This window comes from Aquila chrysaetos, chromosome 1 (genome assembly GCF_900496995.4).
Source record: "Aquila chrysaetos chrysaetos chromosome 1, bAquChr1.4, whole genome shotgun sequence".
Classification (NCBI taxonomy): domain Eukaryota; kingdom Metazoa; phylum Chordata; class Aves; order Accipitriformes; family Accipitridae; genus Aquila; species Aquila chrysaetos.
The window spans coordinates 83,164,115-83,190,076 of record NC_044004.1 but is presented as its reverse complement, the minus strand read 5'-3'; the positions used below and the strand labels follow the sequence as shown (position 1 = coordinate 83,190,076).

At 41.0% G+C, this 25,962-nt stretch overlaps 1 protein-coding gene across 12 annotated transcripts in view; it reads right to left on the bottom strand.

Moving 5' to 3' along the window:
* The window catches only part of RUFY3 (RUN and FYVE domain containing 3), a 58,463-nt gene that overhangs the window by 15,844 nt on the left and 16,657 nt on the right, over positions 1–25,962 (bottom strand). For 8 of the 12 annotated variants that reach the window (XM_030021625.2, XM_030021708.2, XM_030021673.2 and 5 more), the window contains 11 exons: positions 20,205–20,258; positions 10,532–10,705; positions 9,048–9,165; positions 7,183–7,284; positions 6,069–6,192; positions 5,331–5,392; positions 4,137–4,202; positions 3,966–4,035; positions 1,800–1,892; positions 965–1,045; positions 177–344 (listed from right to left, as the gene is read on the bottom strand). In XM_030021625.2, the coding sequence (XP_029877485.1) occupies positions 177–344; positions 965–1,045; positions 1,800–1,892; positions 3,966–4,035; positions 4,137–4,202; positions 5,331–5,392; positions 6,069–6,192; positions 7,183–7,284; positions 9,048–9,165; positions 10,532–10,705; positions 20,205–20,258 (1,112 nt within the window). Of the gene's footprint in view, positions 1–176; positions 345–964; positions 1,046–1,799; positions 1,893–3,965; positions 4,036–4,136; positions 4,203–5,330; positions 5,393–6,068; positions 6,193–7,182; positions 7,285–9,047; positions 9,166–10,531; positions 10,706–20,204; positions 20,259–21,088; positions 21,151–25,962 lie in introns of those variants that run through there. The other 4 variants (XM_030021634.2, XM_030021691.2, XM_030021716.2 and 1 more) reach the window with 2 other exon arrangements.

Genomic DNA, 25,962 nt, shown 5'->3' with positions numbered 1-25,962 from the left:
CTTTAACTTCCACCACGTTCAATTGTTGAAGTACTACAGCTTTCTTGCAGCAAGACAGAAGTATGCTATACAGCCTGTAACCCTTCCACACCTAGCACCTTTTAAATAGATATGTGAAAACAAGAGCTATCACTTTTATCTGGAATTCAGTGCATTTGGTTTAATTATTTCCCTACCTGCAGCTTGAAAGACAGTTCATGCTTTAGGGCCCTGAGATCATCCAGTTGCTGTCTGAGCGCCACCAGTGCATCCTGCTTCTCGCAAACATCTTTCTCCAGCATCTTCATGGCTAGCTCCATCTCCTGTCGCATCCCAATCTGCACCTCCAGCTCTTTCTCCACATCCTGGAACGTACGGATCAGTCAGCATTACCAGCCAGCTCTCCTCACCATCCGCAAGATAACCACCCTTAACTGGTGCTCCTGCCAATGCAGCCACTACCTAGAAGTGTGCTGCACTGCCACAGCGTCACAGTTACAGATCTGACCCATCAAAGACAATGAAGGACAACAAATCCACGTCTTCAGTCCAGTATTAAAGGAACGTAAACAGCATTACCAGCAAAGAGTCAGAAAGTACTATATAGGCCCACCTTTCCGACGGAGGAGACTAGCGAAAAGCTGGCAGACTTTATTTACTAAATGCATTCTGGTCAGGCACCAGCTGAACACACTATATTGAGTAATGCTCAGACAGTGGCAATATCATTATCTGCATGGGGACCACGTCAGACCTAGAAATGCAAGTGCGCTGCTCATTTTGAGAAACAGACCTCAAACTGATCAATAGAGCCACAAAATTAACATCGCTTCTGACAAGACTGTCCCAGGTCAGGCTGTAGCAGGCAGGCAAGAACAAAAAAAAAAAATCCCCCAGCCAAATATTTTCAGAAATGATTGACTGACATGGAGTCACTATGTGAAAAAGCCATTTGCAGTGAGCTCCAAGCTCATGCTGTCCTTACCAGCCGCAGCTGAGTCTCCTCCTTTAACTGTTTTCGTGCCTCAGTCAGTGCATGTCCATCAGCAGTTCTGTCTTTAGTGACCTAAGGTAATGAAGACACCCAATGAACTTGTCGTTATGTACTACTAACCCTCACATTTACTGATTATTTGCTTTTCCCACAACTTCAAAATCAAACTCTGCAACTATCAAAACGCAGAGCTCCATTCAGTTAATAGTCATTTCACATGGAAGCTGCATGCTGCATTTCCCTGTTTACCCAAGTGCTTAGTGCACTTTAATGGATATGAATTAAATGGACAGACTGTCCGTTTTCAGAACTTTCACAATATACTAAGTATGGTTACAAAGCCTCAGAAAAAGATCTCATGGGTTTTAAAACTAAAACCAGATTCTGCCACAGTTCCTAGCACTTTCAGTAAATCAACGAAAAAATATTATAGATCCTGCCCTTTGATTTCCGAAAAGGATAGCATTTCGGGCCAAAAAAGCAGAGCTCCTACATTCATATTTTTCTGCCACCCCCTCAGTAAATCATCCTTCCCTTCCTCCGGTCCCTTCTGACGCCTCCACCCAGCAAGCCAACAACACGCTGCGTTAGCTCTTGGCTCTGCGCACGCTCGCGGTTTAATCGGCTACGGCCAGGCAGGATTTACTGCGGCCAGGGTCCATCTGTTACCCAATGCAGAGGACCCACCTGGAGTCACTCTTCTCTACGGCAGTTTTTGTGAGACATACATAAGGAAGTAAAGTCTCTTCCAAACACGGACTTCTTGGTTGAATGTGGGCTGGGACGGCCCAAAAGGTTCAGTCATCGTTCACACACACACACCAACCTTACGATTGGACTCTAAGATATAAGAGCTTTCTTCTTTAACCCGTTCCATCTCTTCTTGCAGTGTAATAATCCTGTTGTTTGCAACTGCAAGCTATGAACAAAACAGAACCACAGTAAGGCATCAGAAACATACTTGACCTTTTTTTTCCTCTCTAGACACTTTTTCTGAAAATTTTTTTTTTTTGGTTACGCTCAAAGTGAGAAAGAAAAATATTTGGAGTGGCAAAAGACAACTCGGCCTCTACTATGGAGAAAGACTATCTGAAAAAGCATCAATTAGTGCCAGTGTGATGGATTTCCAATATTGGCTAAAACAGGCTTCCCAACCTATTTTGGTTCCTGTCTTTCAGTAAAGTTATTGACCTCTTCAGGTCTCTACCTGCTAGACTCAGTGTAACAGGCGGTTAGCGCAACTCAACAGAAGTCCTCGCTCCATTCCCCTTCCCTTGCCAAAGATAACAAAAAGGAAAAATGCGAGCACATGCATGGCAGCTAAGTTTTGTTGACTTCTAGCAACTGAAATATATTACCAGAGAAGGAACACTTGCGTATGTTTGCTAAAGCTTCAGTAGTTTGGGTACACTGCTAGGTAGAGCATCCAAGCTGTAAGATGCTCAAGCATTTGGGCAGGACAAGCACGATGAGAACTCATCAGAGGAGGAAGATCTGGCTGGAAACAGAGAATCAGTAGCACACACCACCCTTACGAGACAGGACATCTGCCTCAGAGGAACTCCCAACGAGACATCACCGCAGGCTAACAGATTACTTTGAGTGTACGGTCAAAGGCCAAAACTCCTTCCGGCTTTATAAATCATAACTTACGTAAGCCTTGCACACAAGAAAAGTTCAGTGACATTCCGAGAGATCGGCAATGTTATTAAGTGAGAAACCCAAACAGAAATTGCCCTGATAGAAGTGTGACACTTTGGTACAGCTCAAGCCAAACACACAAATTGTTGTGACATGTGACACAGTCCATTAACTACGTCCTGCAAATAGCACTAGTTGGCACAGCGTGTTCCAGCGTCACTTAAATACTTACTTTGAACAGCACGTAGACTTCACTAAGATACAAGCAAGTAAATTATTAAAAATAAAAAAACACTTCAGTCAACATGGCAATTAATCTCATGGGTACCACGCCTAATGGGCACAGCACTGATACTCTGCAGGTAATAAATCAACAGCCACTTATTACAGTAGCACTGAGAAAGGCAGCCTCTACTGCAGACCACCTTTTTAAAATTAAAAAAATATTTTCATTGTAAAAAACATTTCTTACTCCTTAATTGCAAGAGTGGATACACTAATTTCCATCGCTAAAGCTTCTCATCATTTGGAATACATCCATTAGAGTAAATGTTCAATAACCAGACACACAGACCTCCTTTAATGAGGGTGAACAAGCAAAAGAGAATTTATATTTCACATTTGTACTGCAGGAGCACTGAGACATCCCAATCCAAATCATTCTGCTGAGCTAAGTGACATGCGGACAGAAATACTGTAAAAGTGGTAGGATGAGACCTACTATCGCCCATTTGTCAGGGAACTGACCCCAGAAGATTTTATTACATTTATGCCATTACTAGTGAACTGCAAGACCAATTTTAAAACACAGATCACACCTATGACTCACGTACCAACCATTTTTCATGCTCAGTCTGAATGTTTTATCTATAATGATGATTTTTGCTTCATTTCTTGCAAATTGTGACAGGCTAGAGAAAAAGTTATTGAAACACTTCAATTGCTATCTTTACACCACAGTAAATGCCTGCACCTGCCAAAATAAACAGACATATAAAAATTTTTGTCACGTCTGGACATCTTGTAACCTACCTCAGGTGTATTGCATTCGAAACCACACCCACTGTACAATTTATTGTAAGACATTTTCCAAAAATCAGAAAGCACTCAAAGACTTCAGAGGGATAAAGTGTATTCAGCAGCTTTTGGTTTTTAACATAAATATTTGGTTGTTTTTCAACCTCATGCTTAGTTAGTAGCAACAGCCAGTGTAATTCCTTGGCAGGTCAGTTCTTCCAGTTCCACCGTTAAACACTACAACATTACGTACAGCCGAAATCTGAAAATAACTTCTCTCTTTCCTTTTTAATCCAAAAGGCCAAAACATCAGATGATTTTCTGTTACACTTACCTCCTCAGTCAGTTTAGTGTTGGATTTTTCTAAGGCATCCACCTTGGCCTGTAGGTTGTTTACTGTAGCACTGTTGGAGAGAAAAAACCCTACAGTAATTCCTTCTTTTTTAAAATCCTGTTTTCTATTTTGTTACACCATATAATAAAGAATAAATAAATCATGTCTTACCTTAAATGTCTATTGAGTTCTTCTACATAGTTTTTCTGGTCCAAAATAGCAGTTATCTGACCATCTCTGGAAAAAAGAAGTATCATTCAGCTCAACCATTTGGATTCAGAGAACTAAAAGACACCATTGAAGGTCTAAGAGGAATGTGACAATAGAGCCTGCATATCCAGCATCGGACCAACACCCTAGGTCTCCATGAGTCTATGTGATATATATGAAATAGTAAAGCCGAGTTACAGCCTATGCCTTCGTAACCAGTCACTGTCCCCCGACTTCTCAGAAGCTGCAACCGCTACAGTTACCTGGATGGCTTTCAGGTATTTTGCGACACACAAAACAGAACGATTAAGGCAGACAACATTTCAAAGAGTACAGCAGTATTTCAAAGAAAAAACAACTGGTTTTGCACTACGTTTATATTGGACAAGAGTCATCTCACCAAAATCCGTTCAAGGAAAACTGTCAATAAATGCATGTTTTGCATGCACTTGCAGCAGGAAATCTTAACTAAAGAAAAGAATGTTCCTGTTCCAAAAATGAAACTATAGGTAAAATACATGCGATCAAAACACCTGATCGTGAGGGATAATTATTAAATATTTATCTGAATTCAATCTAGCAGGAATTCCTTAGAAGGAAGAAGTACTCTTGAAGAACCTCAGAAAACAGCAACACCTGATCCGTGTGGCAGTGCATCCACACTGTATTTTTCAACCACTTGCTCTGAAGGTTGCACAGCTCCGTTTGTTTATGCTGGCACAAGTACTTTAGGCTATTATTACAGTTATGATCTTTTCCAATTGGAGATTTTTTTTTTTTTTTCCTAAGGATGTTATGGTGCCAAAAATCAATGACTATCCTGCTAGCCATACAACTGGTGAAGGCTACTAAGCTGCTTACCAAAAAGGCTTTAAAGAATGGCAGACCTAACTCAGCAGAGGGTCCCTTTTAAAATATTTTTATCTTCAATTGCCAGTTAAGGAAGAACACACAGAATTTCTGGGAGACTTTCCCCTTCCCCTGCCCCCTCTGAATATTTCCAGTACCTTATTTATAGATTATGGTTTATCATAGAAGAGCAATTCAGTCTAAGTAGCTTTTTAATTAAAAACGTAACAGCTTGCAGGGCAACCCAGAACACTTGAATACAAGTTACCAAGAGGTAAGAAGCAGGACAATTGTGCATGTACCTACCCTTCACTGCCTTTCGTGCTGTTCCCATCTTTCAAATACATTGAGAAATCAATAACTCCAACCTAGAAAAGAAAAATTTGCATTTTACATTACATACTTTTTCTAATACTAAACACTGTCCGTAGCTGTGAAAGTTTAGAGTCATTCAGTTAGAACATCAGTAAATGTTATATTATAGCAAGGATTCATTATACCAGTAATCCACCCAAAATTAATGAAAACATGGTGTATTTCAAGCAAAAATATACTAGGAGAAGCAGCAAGTTGGCAAGCTAGTCTTAGGACATAAGGACAAAACATTACCATCACCATATCTGCATATACACTGCTTATGCAAGCTGGAACATAAGTGCATACGGGCTCATTTTCTGTTGTTTAACAGCCACAATGATCTCATCACACAGCGTGAGTGAATTAACAGTTCTGTCCATTTCTCCCCTCGTTTTGGCTAAGTCCTTCCCCCTTTTCACCTCCTTTTTCATTTACCACGTTTCACTCCGCAGTGACCTGCGTGCAGACCATAGCAAAGCGTAACAGCAAAGAGAAACCCAAAATCCTGAGTCTCTGATCTCAGTGCCGCCAGCTAACCGAAGACCACAATCCTTATTAACAAGCGTATATTAGTCTTCTATTACATATAGTAACAAACTTGTATCTCAGTTGATGAAAGTCCTCTACAATGGAAAATTCTTCCAATTTAAATGAGCAGAAAAAAAACATTAACTGAATACCCAGTACCTGCGAGTCCAGGTCCTCTCCTTTCATGCAGAAGTTTGCATCGATGACATTCAAACCTACTAGGAGGCCAGCAATGATTGCACCTTCTTCTTCCATCATCAGTGCATTAGGCTCATAAAATTCACTGCACGGCAAAAGAAGACAAGTGTTGCACCTTTAAAAATCAACTAAAACGATGTCAACTAGCATGGCATCCCTGCTATTTCATACGCCAATATAATGCAAGCTCAGCCTTAACAAAAATCCAGGCAGCGGCACGTAGTCCACACCTAAACATACTCCTACGTACTATCAATGTACTCCTGCTCTGACTGAACACATCTCAGCACGGTAAGTCTTTAGGTGAGGCAAAGGCCCAATAAATAGGAGACCTGGTCCCTCACTGTTGAAAGGTGATGGAAAGTAAGCACGATTCTTGTGTAACGGTACAGCACACTGAAGATTTAAGACGGGGGCTTAATATCAGAGTTTCTTAAGTAGCATACTTGTACTACTTTATTACATACAGTTACTAACACAAGCCACCGCCACATTTTCCAGCAGACAATACCAAGTTCTCCTTTTTAACCACAAGTCAGCTACAGATTTACCCAGACAGCCAACAGAAACCTACTTGTTTGAGTAAGGGAACTCCAACATATTTATTAAATCCTACTGCTTTACACAGACATAGCAGTTCAAATCCATGGACTTTCAGTTAAGCTACAAAATTATTGCTGTTTTATGACTGGGAAGCAGAGATACAGAGAAATGAAATGACTTGTTCCAAATCAGATGGTAATGAAGTGACAAGGTCAGAAATAATTTCAGGGCCAAGATCCTGCAGACAGAGAATGTTGTATCCCCTCTGTAGAAGTATTTCACCCAAATCATCTCTTCAGAACCTAAATTTGTGTTTATTCTAATGGATATTTGAGACAAAGCGAAGAAATAACAGCTTCTGAATTAAGAAAGAATACTAAGCACTTCTAAGCCCTCAGAGGAAGCTCTGCATTTCATAGATATTACTATTTCTCAAAAAAAGTACATGCATACTTTACCATTTGGGTGTAAAAGATATTACAAGAGAGCAGAAGTGAACCTAACCTAATCTGAAAGCAAGCTCAACACTCACCTGAGAAGATCCTTCCTATTAATCAGGGCTTTCATGTATTCTGAAAGTTTCTTCTGCATTAGGGCCAGGCGAAGCCAAGCTCTTCCTCTACCCACAGGTGTCCTACAAAGGCCAGATACAAAACAGTTAGAGACATACTGCAATGGACTTTCACACACAGCTCTAATAATCCCATTCTACCTAAAGTTTCTGCATCTCAAAGATAGAGCTGGCGCTGATGAAAACAGGGAAATACAAGGTATTTAAGTGCAAATAGTTACAGAGAAGTTTATTTAAGCAATCGCTGCTTCCCTCATAACTAATTATGTATTTGTTGTTACACTAAAAATATTTCCCTGAGTTTACCCCTGCTGGATGCTACTACACAGACAGAGATCAGCTGCTTCAACACATCACCTTCTAATTCAAAACCAGTTTTGCATAAGGCAAGCCAGAATAGCATGTGTATACTTCAGTTCAGCACAGAAGCCCAAGCACCGCTCCTTCAGGTAGGTGTTAAATTGGGTGAGAATCCACAAAGACAACTGAAAACACAAATTCAGTACCATTCTCTTCAACTATTTTGCTCATTAACACACTCATAGGATGCAACGGGTTATAGTCACAGTCCTTCCCCCTCTGTTTCTCCTGGCAATCTGAAGCACGCAGCTTTAAAAATACGATAACTGATATGCTGCATCACAGCTCTGGCTCATCTACCCTGGCATGCTGGCCAGGAGCCAGTACCAGATGCTCCAAAGGAAGGTGTAAATCCCCCGCACTGAGCAGTATTCTGATTAAAAGGAAATTTCTTTTCTATCTCCAGCAGTCAGTCAACTGTTTTATACCAAACAGCACGTGGGGCACTTCATTTTCGAACCTTAACTGGTATAAGCAGCAACTGCCCATGAAAGTCATCTTCATTACTCCCCATACTTGACCTCACTAATACATGACATGGCATTTCCCAAGGGTTAGTATGAATGCAAGATTTAGAAACTTATTCCAAAACTGTTCTTATCTGCAATTTATTTAATGTTTCAATATTCTTTTACAACAGGAAAAAGTAACAGGAGCTCTAGCACAACACTGTTGGCACTCCATGCTGGTCCCGTCAGCTGTTCCAGGAGGAGTCCTGCACACATCTCCAGTAAAAGCACTTGTCCATATGCACATCACTAAATACTAACCTGAAAGAAACTGTTATTGAATCTATTCATGTCTTCTTTCAGCAAAGAAGATTTAATCATTAGTCTTGCTGCTAATACAAAAGCTTCCTTACATATTTTTCTATTCCCCAGGCCGAAAGCCTCTTACAGTTCCTTTTTAGCATGGAATAAGCAAACCTGGATGTGATGTCTGAAATGACTATGAAATTTTTAGAAGTGATATATGCTTAAAGTGTTTTTTTTCCTCTGCTCTTTAACATAAACTAGTATCTTCTCCAACTTGGTGACTGAGCTTCTCTTTTACAGAAACTTTACCAGTTTACCTGAAATAATTTAAAAGAAAAATTACCTCTGTCAGCCCCAAAACTATTTGATCTGTAACCACCTTCCTTCCAATTCCCTTCCTCTTCAGTCTGACTTCAGAAATAGAGTCAGTAAAGGCTTTTCCCATTCCTGAGACACATCGTCACTCGTTTAGTGCTAGCAATAAACACACTATTGCCCATAAGACCCCATGCGCTTAACACAGAAAGAATGTATCCTATCCTCCCTTTCCGCAGATCCTTGATCAACAGTAAGAGAGTACTGATCCATTTTTAACAGCAGAAGGTGCCAAAAGTATTCCTGAAGGTTGTGTTTGCCCCTCCTTCTCTTCTTCAGGATCCTTGTTAAATAATAAATGTATTATGTACTTGTGCAGTAAAAGACCATACTTACTTCAGCCCTGGGAGATCCTTAACACTCGCTGTAATCTCTGCAGCCTCAGGAACAAGTTTTTCTACTAGTTCTAGAGGTCCCCAAAATGACTTATTTTGCCCAAGAAAAGTCTTTTTGGCTAGAAAAAAAAAAGATATAAAATGAGCCTGTGAGGCCTGTGCTGACTAAATGCATTCTCAAACATGGTCAGAAGTAAATGAACAGTAGACAAAAACTGCCAGAAAGATTCTTCTGGGACTGCTGCTGGGCAAGTACAAAAGATGACTTTTTATGCCCGGGCATGGCAACTACTGGTATCGTTCAAATAAGGCAATAGGAGCTCGAGGCAGATGCCAGAAAATAATCCATACATCCCCAGTATGCCAAAACAACAACATTCAGTGATAACCAGCAACTTAGATTCACTGCTAGAGGTCAAAATTTCTACTAGGATGCTGCCACTGTCCCTAAGTTACACCTGATGTGTGCACAGTAATTTTCTCTCGCTGACCATCACATTACAAGAAAAGGACCACACCACTTTGAACCTGCTCCTTCTGCAGAGCTGCTAGGGGCTTCTCTGTGCATCCTTTCCTCCTTCAGATAAGCTTTCTAGTGTTTCCTACATACTAAAACTGGAAATTAATTTTCTTCTTCCGTAGTTCTTACTGCTACTTCACAGCAGCAGTGACAAGACAGAGAACTCTGTAAACTTCAAACTTATGGCCAGCAGCAGGGACACTGGCAAATGGATAAACAAAGAAGCTGAAGAATATGAACAGTTCGCCCTTGCACAATGTTACCCTAACCAGCACAGGAACTGCTTCTGCCACACAAAATGCTGAAAGCACAACTACTAAAGAAGCATGGCAGGATGTACGTATGGGTGCTGACAAGGCACTTAATATCCTCTGCTTTTCATCTCAAGCTACTATCATGCAAGGGCAGCACATCAAGAAGGATAGTCTGGTACTTGGCAATTTTAGTTGTGACTCCGTGTTATATAGTTTAATATATGCTCTGCTTGCTATTTTAAAAAGCAGCTTACAAGACATTAGCTGCACAATGGAAACATCCTTAGTTTTGATAGAACTATTGAGAAAGGACCTCCGTGTTGCAGTTCCTCTTCCACCAAGAGGACCATTGCCTCCCTAAAGCGTGAGGAAGTGCAGAAAAAAAAGAGAGGAGTCATGAGTTTGCTGAGGAGCTAATTTTATCAGTGATCACTTAGCTATACTTGAGTCATCTGAAAAGATGTTTTAAAAATGGGAAGCACCTGCAACAACTGTGAACTTTTCACCTGCAGTGTTATACCCTCAGCAGATTTTTTTTTTTTTTCCCCTTCCTGTGGTCTGTCAAGTCCACTGCGATCACAGCAATGACCCTGCTCTGCCTCTCTTTAGTCTAGTGTACATTACAAAACTAGAGTTTTAAAACAAGATTGCTCTTTCTGGCTGCTACGCTATGACAAACAGCCCGGGAGGACTCCTCTCAAGCAAGGTTACCTTTCAAGCCATGTTTAAGGCAATGTTCCATCACAACGAAGAACTGCTGAAGAGGTGCATAGTCCGAGTCCAGTGTCCTGCCCAGATTAAGTGCCGATTCAATCAACCCCTTGATACTCAGTTTCGCCATGTTCATCAGGTTCATGCGTTCATTAGCCATGAGATAATTAGGATCTATAAAAAAAAAAAGGAAGAAAAATACTGTTGAGTAACAAAAGCTATTTTTAATACAATAAGATATCCTATCTCTTTTTGTTCCTCAGCTTTGAAGACATTTTTAGGGGCAGTGACAGTTTCACATGAAGCACTCTCTTCAGGCCTTTTGTTGAGAAAAATCGAAGTTAACTAGCATTTTACGGCCGAAGCCACACTGACACGGGAACAGGCGATATATCACATAAGGGGTGTCTCGATGCTTCAACTAACTACAAAAGCTTTAAATTTTCAAGAACGAGAAGTTTGAAGACAGCTGTTAATGTTGTGCTTTACATCCTGACAACTCCTTACTGAATATTACAGCTGTCACTTGTTCCAATTCAAATCTCCAGCTACATCCAGCAACTACAAAATGGTAAAAATTCTCTGTTTGTGATTTGTTCTTCCATCTAAAGATAACCACGAATGCGCTCACACTTGATCCACCAACGTGTCTCTATCCAGCCTTGCATCTTTCCTTCTTAGGAATTTTTTTTTTTTTTTTTTTTAAAAAAAACTTGGATGTAACATGGAGCCAATTCCCACCTATCTCTCTCCATTTTACCAACACTACTATTTTTTACCACTGACGGTAAGGAGATGATCTCCATGGCTTCTCCGACAGCTCGCTCTAAGTCCCAACATGCACAGATCTTCTAAGACTATATTCTTCCTCTACCATATTATAAACATTCAGACCTTTATTACTTGCTAGTTGCTTCTCGTTGCAAGAAACAGATACAGACATCCATTTTCCAACCTACACCCTGCCTGCAGGCCTCCTGCTCCCTGACCGGTACAACGTGCCCATGCCAACACCCATCCTTTCACAGCATGCCTCCCTTCCCAAACACCATCAGTGCATTTCCAGCACCTCAAGAAACAACCTCGTTTACAACAGTACTGTCCCGTAACTAGCGTGAAATTGTCCTATGTCCACAACTAATAGAGTGTGCTTAAGCTTTAGGCCTGGAGATACAGTGTCATAGAAATTCTGGCTACTAAAATGATGTTGCATCACTTGCAAGTCTTCTGTCTGTATCTGTTCCACCTGCAATCTCACACCCAATTTTTGAGCTCAAGTTCTTTGGCGCAAGCAGTATCATCCCTCCAGGGCACATTTATTCTAGGGCTGCTGTAAACAGCCACGGACCTTTGAACCGATTTGCCACCCTCACGAGTGAATTTACTACACCAGAAACACAAGCAGAGGACATCTAAGACTACGTATCTAAGCACAGGGTACACATTTTATCTGCTGTACTGGCAAAGCATGCTTGCATTTAGCAAAGTAGTAAAGCAAATAAATATCGGAGACTGAAAACCTTCAGTTAGAACAAAAGGAGATATATTTCTATTTAAAATGCAGGGGAGCGTGTAGCTAAGTTTGATGAAAGAAGCCATAAAAACATCTAGAAATCTAAGCAGTGGAAGAACGGCTGTTCCTGCTGGCTCTGTGGAGTACCACCACCCAGACCCACCCAGCGATGCTCCCTGCCATCGGGGTCTTCTCAAGCTCTTTTTGACTGTTCAGAGGCTCCGTCTCTTCAACATACAGACAGCTGAGATAGGTTCCTACATCTCTCCTTAAAACATCTCTCGTGGTGAAGGAGGAGGGAAAGAGGCAACCCTCCCCCCCAGTGGATCCAGTCCCTAAGTGAAGTCTTGCAGAAGTTTGGGTTTGTGTTCAGCAGGCCTGCCACCGAGTAAACATCAAATCTCTACTAGGCAGGTGGACTCGGAACTGTCTGGATTGTTAACAGTTCTCATCCTCTTGTCAATACAACTGTGAAGAACGATTTCTTGCAATTTGAAATGCAACAACTTAGCCAAAAGAAACCAAGGGGTATATTCTTTTGAGACTACCGCAGTCTCCTATAGGACTCGTCCCAAAGATGCAAGTCATCATCCCGCTTCATCACGATGCTGATAATGACAAATCCAGTTGCTCGAATACAAACTCCTTGTCATCGCAAATGTACTACCACTGCCGTGAGGCACCTGGTCAGCACCCACCAGCCAAAAAGAGAGCAAGGAGCAAAACTTCATAGAACCATAGAATCACGAAAAATCACATCGTTCCCACTTCCAATCTTCAATATCTCCTGCAGGTTGAAAAGCACTGTAGGCCCAGTAGCCTGTAGCTAATAGGAGTAATATTTGATTTCAGTAACCTATAGCTGAATCCAAAATGGGCAAGAAGAGCAAATGCTACCGTGCGATTGAGACTCTTTATAACAGACAGAAGGAGACACTGAAAGGCACCTCAGGGTTGGGAGACAAAAAGCAACTGCTGGGGTGGAGACACAAACATCTTCAATCAAAGAATCTGAGAAATTATGAAAGGGAATCAAAAGAGAGCATTTGTGAAACCCGGGAACACAGGCTGATTTGCTGAATCTGCCTCTGAAGCACACCATGATCAGGTTCCCACGGCTCCAAGGCTAGCCAGCACCCAGGCTGCTAAGGTCTCGTTATTGCTGCTTAGTTTTGGGTGGCCTGTCGGCCAGAGGACAAGCTGTTTTTTTCGGGGATGCTGCTGACGACTCAAAGAAATACTCAGATCTAGCACTGTGGCAACAGTGCTAACAACACTCGAGCACACATCGTTAACGCTGAGGGCTGTGAAAAAATCCACAGTACAGGCAGAGTGATGGGTCAGGGCAGGTGCCACCATTCCAACCTGGTACTGCGGCTGCATGTGTTTAGTCTCTCCAAAAGCAGCTCAGGACAAGGCCTCTCTTATCCCCTTTCTTCTCCAGGACAAAGCAGTACCAGAAGTCTCCTTCTCTAAATTTCACTGGCAGCATCCTGGTAGCTACCGCACTGAGCGGCTCAAGGAGAGTGATACAAGATGCTTTACAACTTGTGTTGTGAGAAGAACAGAGTGGCCTTGTTACACTGACTAGTGGTGGATAAGAAAACCTGTATGTTGCAAAATGTATAAGATACCAGAGGAAATTGCTTTTGGTTGACCTTGCAATTCCCTGGGAAGATGAGAACCTTAGGCACTTTTAGATAATTTAGCTTAAAAGCGTCAATATGGCTTGTACTAAAAGAATGAAAAATCAAGAAAAGATAGATATTAGAGTTACTAATGAACATTCTTGATGATAAGTTGTATCAAAACATGTGAAGTGTCCCACTGAACAGAAACACTAGAAGAGGCTGAACTAGCGGACAAGTGAGGAAGACTATCAAAGATCACCAGAGAACCTTGAAAACCACCAAAGACCTCGAGTGCATCTGCACTAAGGACATTCTCATATATCAATGAGTTCCCGGAATTCAGATGAATATATTAATTACTTCCAGGAAAAAATCATGAATATATATATCCATTTTGTATATAATCACAACTGTTGAAAGAACTGGTGTGCACGACAGGAGGAGCGATCCCCCATGCACCCAGCGCTGCAATAAAGAACGCCTGCTTTCTAAAACTCCAAAGTTGAGTCTTAGAGAGTTTCTGAAATACCGACTTACAGTAACAGTTTCGGCAACCTGGATGGGACCCTGCTCCTGAACCTCAACGGATCCGGGAAGGTGTCTGATGGAGAAGGGGAGCGTACGGACAGCCCTAAGCAATGTCAGCTGGAATTGCCGTCAATGGACAGCCACGGGTTTAGCTGCGCTCCAGGCTGCATCGGCTGCCAGACAAATGCCTTCTTGTTCAGGGAAGTGGCAAACAAGTCCAGTTGTTCCTGTGCCTCCACCCAATCTTCTGCTGTTGAAGGACAAAGTGATCAAACCCACCCCCCCTGCCCCGAGAGTTTTGTTTTACTAAATGTACACTCTTCAAGCACCGATTGTCTTGGCTCACATCTTACAAAAACGCTGAGATTAGGCATTCACAATTTATTTTCATAGTTCCGAAAACTTCAAAGTACTCACTTAGGAATGCAATTCTCACAGCAGCATGGGACTGGAGAAAGATTTAATTTAGTGGGTGATTTTTATTGCCCTTGCAGAAGTACTACTATTTTAAGCTGATAGATTTGGCGTGTACATTGAGCAGATTACCTGTTTTGGGACCTACAATCCATTTTATGGTTTGCAATGTAGCTAACAGTCAGTCACCATTACTAGGAATGGAGACTCAAGGAAAAATAAGTCAGACAAAATACTACACACGATTGCAAAAACTAATTTTTGTACATGCAATTACAAAACCTTCTGTATATTTTCTTCTGTCTACTTCTGCATAAAACTAATGAACACCACCTCTGACAGCATCCATCACAGTTGCCATTTAAGAGTATACAAACATCACTATAGCATTTGCTTCTACCGCAGACAACTACTGTCACAAAATTGTGCTTTCCTTTGGTACCATGATTTAAGATCCACTCAGAACAAGGTTATCTGGTTAAAAACCATCAACCTGCTCCCTCAATCCTCCTGGTAGCACAACTCCATCTACAGTATATCTACAGTGCTTCTGACCAAGACAGATAAACCAGCAGAAATCACTAGTAGGTTTGAATTATCTGAGGCAATTTTTATACGTACCCTCAAAAGAGTATGGTGCTGTGCTAAAAGAAACAAATAGACTTTTTTTTTTTTTTTTAATTTAAATTTAAATACATTCTGAAGTTTAGGTTGAACACGATTGTTTGCCTGGCCAGGTTTGGAAGAGAAACTCCTATGCATATGCACACTGTGCATACTGATCTCAGTAGTGAGATCAGACCCTTTAGAAAAGCTGAGTGTTTGCCTCCTAAATACATCTAAAAGTTTTAAGGCTTGACTGAAACCTTGTTAATAAGCACAGCTTCTTTTTCTCCTTCCCTATCAGGGGAATAGCAGTATACAGGAAGACAGAGAGCCCTCCTCTCCTCTCTAATCAAGATGTTTCCTCGCCAGCCAAGGTCCCGCAGCAGCGTGCCCCAAGCAACAAAGCACCGCCGCAGTACAGAGCATCCTGCGCCCGCGGCCCGAGCGGCTCACTGATCCCATCGGTAGCAAGGCAGGCGTCCAAAGTGACTCTGCTTAGGTGGCAAATCAATTGCTAATGCAAAATTAAATAAACTGTACGAGACAACTACATGGAAAATGTTACTTTGGCTACGGTTATTAGCTAGTTTGAATTGCGGTGGAGTCCAAGGACACTGCTCAGAATTAGGGTCCTACTCCATTACGCACTCACAGGCAACCATACACATTTCTTAAGAGTATCGAGAGCTGCTGCCTCACGCAGACCTATACTGAGGTCAAGGGTACGCTTTTTGAGGCAAGGCGCACTGTTTTCCACAAGTCGGAGAGGTCTGTGACTTCTGTGTGTCAACTAGGGTTAATACTACCCTAATTAAAAAAACCAAACACAAGCAAACAAGAATAACAGGGGCACATGAAACATGTTCAAGACAAGTAGATTCTTTCAACGCTTAAGAGCCAATGAACATCTGAGCTCATGAAAGCACTAAGGAAAAAAGAAAAAGCAGGCCTATGCTTTCATTTAAGACTAACATGTGCAGTCACAGTCTAAAGAACTGAAAAAAGTTTTCATGACATTAACTAATTAAAGGTTTCTGCTTCGTTAGTCTGTTGTGAACGATGGTGCTCTGCATATGCAGCTCATCTAAGAGTCTCATCTTGCAAACCAATTCACTATTATATAGTATGAAACTGGATAAAATCCCAAAGATGTACTCCAAAAATTAAATCCTAAGTAAGTTATACCACTGTTATATGCGCTGCAACATATAGACCTTTAAAACCGAGTCTAAAAGAGCAGGGTAAGCAAGCAAAGACAACTTTTACACAGTAAGACTATCCAGCTGGCTTTAACTCAACCCAGACACTTTCTGCTTTGACAAGTCTGACCCTGATGTGCAATTGTGATTCTCAGTTTGAGTCAGTACCTTCTCCAACTTTCTCTTTCTGCCTCTAACTGCAAAAACTCTACCTGTGTTTTACTATACATGCCATGTCATAAACCTTAAAAGGTTAAATCTTGGCCCTTAAACTTTGCCTTTCCATGTGGTTTGGATTTCAATGGAAGTAATCTTAAATTCTCAAGACACTTTGCTATTTAATATTGTAGCTTCTACAGAATAGATGCGTTTTCTAACCAGCAACATCGCACGTGGGACTTAAGTGGTCATGACTGAACTGGACTTGCATCGCACTAGAATGACAGGGCTAAATAATCAGCTCATCCGACTGTCTCCTTAAAACACGCAACTCCCAGGTTTCTAAAGAGGTAAAACTGTGCCATAATCAGTGACACGCTAACAGTATGAAAAACAAAACGTTCTCGAAAAGCTTGCCATGAAGGCGTTTTCAAGAGCATCCAAGAATCTCAAGAATCCTGTAATTTGTTTAAAAGGTAAAATATGTACCTGGGAACCTAAAAGTCAAGGAAAAAGTCAATGCAATACTGGATCTCAAAGGGTTAAGCTGCAACTGTGACCTAAGTACTTATCACCTGGTGACAATAAATTTTATCATTCCTCATACTAAATTTTGCTTAAAGAATTAAGAAGAAATTAAATTAAAGCTAGAACTTTGATCAAATGCAGGGAGTCATGAAACACTGTAGACATGAACAAATGTGCTCAAAGTAATGCCAATTAATTAGTACTTCAGCAAGGCTCCCCATGTACTGAATCCATCTTAAATCAAGAATACAAACTTAAAGCAATCTGAAATTTAGAAAGGCTGCTTCTGTGTATGGAACAGAAAAGGCATCTTGCAAACAGTTCATAATGTATTCAGATTAACTGAGATACGTTAATTGTGAAACACTTGCCTTCAAAACAAACCAGCCAGCTATCCATAGCGCAATGAGTTTCAGTTAAGCAAATTCACATTAGGAAGGACATTAGTTCCAGCTGCTCAGACTATGAAATCATGAACACATGTATAATTTCAAATAAATGTGGGAATCAAATCCCTAGTTATATTAAGGACTTTCATCATTTAAACTAGAGTTCAACATCATCATGTATTTTTTAAGCTGCTTCTATTTCCTGACATTCCCTTACATTGAAATGCCTCATCTGCCTTGCGGCAAGGCAAGCCCCTGACTACCACCTCAAGGATGAGGTGATACACGTTTTGCATGTCATGCAAACGCTCTCTTAAAGGTAAGAAGTGATGAAAATAAGTGACATGGCTATTCACAAGTGAAAAGCAGAAGCACATCTCTTTCTACAGAAATGTGTCTTATTCCACTAATTTTTTGCTTCTATATTCAAAATTCAACCTGTCTACTCTGAGGGACTGGGGATAAACTGGAAAGCAGCTGGACTAAAGCCACCTTACAAAAATGAAATTGGATTTCCTAAGAGTAGAAACATTTTCACAGAGAGTTTAAAAGGTTGCTTCATTTGTTCTTGGTATTATGTCTTTAACATTGACTGTTGAGGAGGGAAAGCACACTCCATGTCAAGCATCCATCTGTCTCTGATCCATCACTGAGAGCGGTTTCCTGCACACACCAGGCATGTAAGAGTTTCAAAAAAACCAGAACGGGGTGGTGATCATGGGAAACAACGATACAAGTGCAAACAGACAAGACACATTTCAAATGTATCCCACCCCAACAAAATAAATGCAAAAAATCTGTTCAATGTTTTAGGGGGGAAAAAAAGAAAGTCCCAAACCCTTTTTTTCCTTAAAGACCGCCTGGGATATGCCCTCGGCCAGAGCTGCTGGGAAGCAGAATCAGCTGTTGTGCCAGGAGAGAGGACATCTCCCACGGCTGTCGAGAAGGCTGCTGTGTTTACGAGGCCACCAGGCAGAAGCCCAGGCACGAAACCAAGCACCACAGTTAAGAAACTAGTCATCCTCGGTGGATGGTGCCTAAGAAATCGGTGTAGTTAATGCATCAAAACTGATTTTTGTGCACAACACACCCTCTTTAAAAAGTTATATAGCATCTGAGTTTCCAAATATAAATAAAAAAAACGTTTCACTATGTCATGGTTGATTTTGCTTTTTTCTTCTCCCAGAAACCTTCTTAAAACTATTTGCACTGGAAGGTTTTTCCTAAGTGAGTCCCAAACCTAGCTGCATTACTTTGCCATCCTTAACTATCAGTTATTATTCTATTAATAATTGCAACTACATATTTTAAGACAGAGGTATCCTTCATGGTGTTGCTCATGCTTTACCCTCTATTTATAACCCTGAGTCGATAACATAAACCCGCTTCACTTGACCAGGTTTCACGTTTAAATTGTTTATCTGTGCTACAAAGAAACAAATGCAGCTTTTGGTTAACATCCTACTGGTGAGAATTAGACCAAAACTGAATAAAACACTGGTAAGAATACAGCCACCATGGGATCTGCAATCTGCAATACCTTCAAAAACATTCGCTGCACAAATTGGCAAAAAGAGCTTTAATGCACCTGCTGACCTTACTCCTTTGGCATTATCAGTACGAGAATAACAGGACTTAGGTTCCTAAATCTTCTAGATATCAAGAACCCTAGCTTTAGCTGCTAATTTGACATTGCCATTTTAAAAGAATTTGGCCTGTATGGATGAATACCCCTAACCATCCTTCCCCACTGACATCTAAATTCTTCCTAATGATGAGCACTTAAAACTTCTCAGACACAAAAGGTAAATTCCCTTCTTCCCTTGCTTCCAAAAAGTATAGTAGCCTTTTGTGTTGCAAACACTTTCATCCCAAGCATGAACAGTTGTAGTCATCAAATTAAAAATTTACTTGAGTGCATGCTGAATTGGGGATTCAACTATTGCATGCTTGCACCTTTTTTAAGAATCAAGTAAGAAGCACTACAAAAAAAAGTTTCTTATTCATTACTTCACAACTTTAAATCAAAATTTGCAATACAAGTTTTAAAGTCACTTTTGCAAAGTCTCAAATTGATACATAGAAATACTTCAGAAAATCTGAAGCTTCAGAGTGATTTCTGATTCTTTTTTTTTTAATTTAGCTTCCATATATAGCTGCAACCTTTTAAGTTGTGTTTATATCAGGAAAATAATTGAAACAGAAAGCATTTAATGTAAATAAACTAGCCCCTTGTCGATTCGCTTTTTCTACCTCCACCTGAAGTCAAACTACCCCAAAATTGTTGAAACACTTTTTTGAACAACATTGTATGCACGTGTTTTTGAAAGAGAGATTAGTAAGAATTTAGAAACCCGAACTGATCACATGGAACCCATGAAGGGGCTGATAAAATTTAGAGGAAAAACCTTCACAATACCCATTTTAAATGTAAATTGATACAATTGCAAGAGCAATACATACACTGGAGTGATCAAAGGCATTTTCTTTAACACACTAACAGCAGAAAGCAAACATGCGCACAAAGTGCAACTAGTACAGCGTGTTCTGGCTGCGAACCTGGTTCAACCAGACAAGCACGTTCACAAAGCCACAGCTATTGGCACTGGAAAGGAAAACTATATTTTGCACTCAGGCTCAAAATAATAAGGCAAAAGCCAATCATTAGTGGAAATAATAGCTGAAAGATGTTGGTGTGGCACGCACCTTCAGTATCATCACGCAATTGCTCCACCACATCTGTCAAATCCTCCCAAGAGTCTTTGCAAACAGCAAAAAGAAAGGAAAAGAAAGAAAATGTCATGCAAGCCATGATCTAAAGGAAAGATTTAAAATCAAGGTATAAGAAAAGGATAACTGAAAGGGAGATTTGCATAATACAAGACTTAATTCATAGTGGCAAGGGATTTGCAAGTCAAAAGGGTTTATTAGTCTGCACAAAGCAATACAGCAAAGCGTTTTTTTTCTTGGAGAGTCAAATTAAAGTAGGCTTCAGTAAAGCTTTAGAAGCTTTGTTTCTTTCTGCATTAATGCAAGCAACACGCTTGTAAAGCACATCCTAAAAAGAAAAGCATTGTTTTGTTTGTAAGATCAAAGCACTTAACTTCTGGTATTTATGCAACGTCAGCATTTGCTTCAATTTCCTCCTACCCAGCCCCAAAAAGAACCCCCCAACAGGGAAATACAGCCACACATGAAAAGCAAGCACGTTTCAGGACAAGGACATACTGGAGACATTTTAGATAACGTTAAGCAGAGCTCTAACTCCGTTACGACCATCACTCCAAACGAAAAAAATCTTGCAGAGGTGATCCAGCTGAGCTTGGACACAGGTCACAGGTTTTATGTTGTCATTCTGATGATGATTCACTAAGGCCCCGATGAGGAAAACACCTCTATCTCCTTGCCAGGAGCCCACAGATGGCTGACAGGCACGGGGAGGAGGTCTGCATTCTGGGAGAGGAGCAAGCAGGACAAGGAAAACTAGTTTCAGCACACCCACTAATTCCCTAGTTCCAAACCCAGAAAAGGAAAGCCAGACGAAGCCCCGGAGGATCTGAAACCTGCGGGATTTTCAGCTCCCTACTTACATGCCCGCTCTCCCCAGGACTAACTCGCAATCGGTGGAACGTCCGACACGCGAGAACGGCTCTGCTCTGCTCCCCTTTACAGGGCAACCGTACCGAAGTCCTGAGCAAAGTACACACGCGCTACCGGGACCTCCTCCCTCCCACGGAAAAGCTATGGCCAGCCTCCTCCCGCTGTACGAGCCAGCGCTGGCTAGCAAACAGCGTATTCAGTCACTGCGTTTGAAGACACACACACAAAAAAAAGAGTGTTAAGTACCAGTACGAGTAACAATTCAACTGATCCCCAAAAGCCTCCTATGCTGAAATACCGCTGACTGACAGTCTTCTCATCCTTTGAAACAGTTTGATTCACGTAGCTGATTTTTAGTGATCAGTTTTCTTCATAAACCAGAAACTCCTTTCCTCCCCTACGGCTAAGCATTACTGCAATACTGACCATTCCTTGGGTCCCGTACCAAGGTTGAAGTAATCAACTGCTTTTCATTCAGCAGGGACTTCTCCCCTCCTTGTCAGGGGTGAAGAGGGAGGGAGGGACAACAAGCACAATCAGGTTCACCTACCTCTGCTTGCTAGGAGCAACAGGGAGTTTTGCCTGAGAAATTCCCTGCTACTGCAAGAACAAAGCCCTGGCGATGCTCCCCCCGCCACCAGCTTCCCCCACATGCTACGCTTTGGGCTTCTGGTCTTTTATTACAGGTGTCACAGCTTTCTGTAGGTTCAGGAGACTTTTTGTAGCTCGCAGTGCAGTGACGGACCGACATGCCTCTGATGCTTTCCTGGACCCTACTGCACTCTTACCTCAGGGTGCTACGGATTGGACTCTGACTCATGGGTCACCGTCACCCCTTTCTTTTTTTTTTTTTTTTTTAAGGAATTAAAATGCAGATGTTGGTATGATTGAGAAATTCAGTAATTGTAGAAAATGCTTTGTGTAACAACGCTACATAAACAAGCTAAGATAGCTAGTATTTTCTAGCTGTATTTCTAGCATTTCTGAAAACAAATGAGAACCTAGCTGCACACGCCATGATTTACCAGCAGTTTTCGTCACCTGCAAAGATCAGAACCAGATTGTGATCAACCCGGAATCCTTATCTGCACACTGAGATTGAAGCCAGACATTATCACCGAATAGTCTGTTATCTAATGCCAAGGGTTCGGGTTTTTTCCTTAATATAAACAGCGAACAACATCTCATAACCAAAAAAAGACTTACAATTTGATTGGCAACAGGGACAGAGAAAATTGCCAGGCTTCCCTTGATCTTTCACGTGACATCTCTCACTGATTTTGTCACTTCAAACTCCTCCCTACACGTACCACATAGACTCCAATGATTTAAGAGCTCTCTACTCCTCTAAGCCTCTTTCTTTGCTCAGCTCCAGATCCAAAAAACACCCCAAACCCCCAGCCTACTATGACAGCTGTTAACAGCAGGTAGTGAGGCTTATACACAGAACAGGTTTTTGCTTTCTTATCACTTTGACTTTTTTTTTTTTTTTTTAAATCAACTTAGGAAATCACTTTACTGTATTAGGTCAGCACAGTGCAAGCAGTCCGGTACCCCACCTCACATACCATCTGGGCTATATGTTTCACAGAAACGTGCGAGAAACCTCACACAACTGTGCAGGCCCTATCTGGACAATTGCTACCCACTTGACTGTAAAGCATTAAGGCTTTTTTTTTTTTTAACCCTTAGCAAACAATTCATGTAAAGCTTACAAACAAATGCCCAGTGGACTCACAAGTATTTTCCTCTATTATATCCCTACAGGCAATAATCCTATCCTCTTTCTAGCAAGAAATGCCTGCAAGAATTGCATGAATTTATATTGGCACAAAGGTACCATGGGATTTGTACAAGTTTAGAGGCAAAAGCACACATTTAATTAGCACTTTCTTTCATATTTCCGTTTGCTTTTTCATGCATCTAACTGTGGTTTGCATACATTTCATTTCTTGTTTTTCATTTTAGAGTTTTCCCCACATGTCTGGAATTTCCACCAAACAACAGTGGGGGAAAAAACCTTAAGACACACACCAAACAAAAAAAATAAATCACAAAACCCTGCAATTTGATAGTTTCCATGCACCTTATCACTGTACACCTAAGACAAACTCAATACTCTTGATTATTATGGAAAAATATTAAAGCCTGTAACACATGCATACCAAGTTTAGGAAACAGGATGACCAAGACTTTTAAGTCTTCATAAAACGATTACCTCATTCCAACTGGATTCCCAGGAAGATTAGTATTATGGAATTGATTATCCCACTAGAATAAATACAGAAGCAGGTTCTTTACAAAGGAACTGGAGTACTTATTATCACTAACATATTAGTCATGAAAATCCCATCCGTTATTTTAACAATAAAGTTTTTGAAAGTTACTCTCTTCTCCGCTTCACTGACACAGCAACAGTGTTCTCAACTGGTTTGCCTACAAGAAACAGCCCGGCAGCAGCATGGGATTCAGTTTCGGCTGATTTACCCAGTTTAGCACTGGGGCAAGAAACCTCTGACAGCCTCAGCAAAGGGACTTCAGCTGCTGGGGAGCAGTGCACATTTAGGCACTCTTACGACCAACGACAAAGTCTTTCAAATCCAATGGCAAATAAGGTTTACCAAGGCATTTTACCCTTTGCTAACAATTTAAAAAAGAAAATTAAAATACAAAACCATCTTAATGAGTAGGAATACTAATCTATATATATGAAGAAGCAGCTTCTCCATTACGACTTTGCTCCCACTAGTAAGAACGCTTAAAAAGAGGTGGCAATTAATGAATAGTGAATGATTACATACAGTAAAAAAACAAACAAAAACTTTCCCTCCTAACTTTATCTTCCTGAATTTGCTCATATCTTAATTTTTGGCTTAGTATTTCTCACAGACAGAGGCAATACCTAACGGTTACACTGAAATTTGTAACAACTTGTGCAGGAGTAAGGGATATTGCCAGTGGATACACTTTCCCATGCAAATTAAGGCTTTTAAAAATAAACCCTGGGAGAACATAACAGCATAAAAATTATTTCATGCTGCTATTAAACAGAAACAGTGCTTCATCATTTTTTTTTTTTTTTAAAGATTGAATTTATTAACCTAAAATAAGGTTGGGAGTAGAAACCTTTATGAATATTCCAAACTACCACCACACTTCTCCAACTCCCCTGCAGCTGTGTGCTGCAATAACAATGCTCCTACACCTCCTGGCAGCCCCCAACACGGCTGGGAAAAGGTTAAAGTCCAAAAGCAACACTGCTAAGCAGTGAGTTGCCACACTGCTATACAGTGCTGAGAAAACATTCTACATGCAAAAGCTGAGTACATGAAGATTGTGGCTTCTCACGCTGTGGGCAAGACGGGGATAAAAACAGCATCCGATTCACATTATGGGGTTTTTGAATAGGTGTCTCATGAGCAGAAACCACCAAAGGTTCCCAAATACACAGCAGAAGTATCCCTGGAATATTTTAAATAAACCTGAACAAGCACCAAATGTGTGCCCTTAACGAGAAGTTCCCATAGTCCGGAGCTGTACAAAACCCTATGTATTCCCTTCAAATGCCGATACAGGATGCATTCACAGAGAAATAATCTGCAATGAACGTTATCACCTCACACACAGCATCTTAGCCTATTCCGGGCTACCACCTACAAGTAGACTCCCACCATTTGCAGTAAGCCTAGCACCAGAACTGCAAGTTCCCCAACATACACAGCTTCCTAGGCCATCAGTTTTCTGTCTGCATCCTCTTTACTTTTATTAGTAAAATACCTTGCGAGTGCAACTAGGAGGATGGAAAGCTCCAATCTTCTTATATAGCTATAGCATTTTGTCATGTGTAAAGAAAGACGCTCAGAACAAAGCAATGAGTCCACACATCCTTTTTATAGTTTCCAAGCACGGTATGAGAATCAAGTTCCTCCAAAGACAGACTAAATAGGTCAAGAACTTCATTTTTTTTAAAGTACAGAAGTTCTTAACAAATGCGTAAGGAGAAGCTGAGATGTCATTAAAATAACAATTAAAAAAAAAAACCAAAAAACCAGAACCAATTTTGGGAAGTGAAAACTGAGCCTGACACAGAAAGTATGCAGCCACGGTGAAATGTCAGTCATTTTGCTTCTGCTGCTGTGAAAGGCTTGGCACAACTCTGTTCGGTTTTGTACAGATGCTTACAGAAAACATTAACTCTGTTGAAGAGTTATAAACAAACAAAACCGCAACAACACCAGGGTCCCCATGTCCTGTTTACTGACAATGACAAGGGTTACTTTTTAAGCTTGCCCACAACAGCAGTCAAGATAAATACTAACACATCAGCAGCTGAACGCCAATACCAGGCAAGACAACTAGACTGCATTCAGTCAATGCACTTGCATCAAATCCCCTCTGCTCCTGCCTGGTAATTTGCCAAGATTGAAAAAAAGTTCTGAGGAAAGAAGAAAAAACAACTACCCATACCTTTAAAATAAGACCGACAAAAGTGCTGACAAGTTAGTTAGGACTGAACAACAAATGCTGGAATCAGGATGATGATCAAGTGAATCGAAGCAAACCAAACCAAACCACAACCAAAAATGCCAAGCAAAAAGGGTGGCTTTCTCCCAGCCTGCCTTTTTTACCCAACATCTTTCTTCTATCTAATCCCTAATATTCAAAGCACTCCAGGAACTTCCTTTTTCCTCCAGAACGGGAAGAAAAGACCACTCCACCGTGCCTCAGAGTACCAGGAGTTATGGCAGCACTTCTCACGTGCACTCAAAGGCACTTTGAAATTTAACTATAAGTGAAATTCTACAGCGACCATCAGTATAACCGTAACTGATAGCTCCCCTGTCAGTTATGTGTGATTATGCCC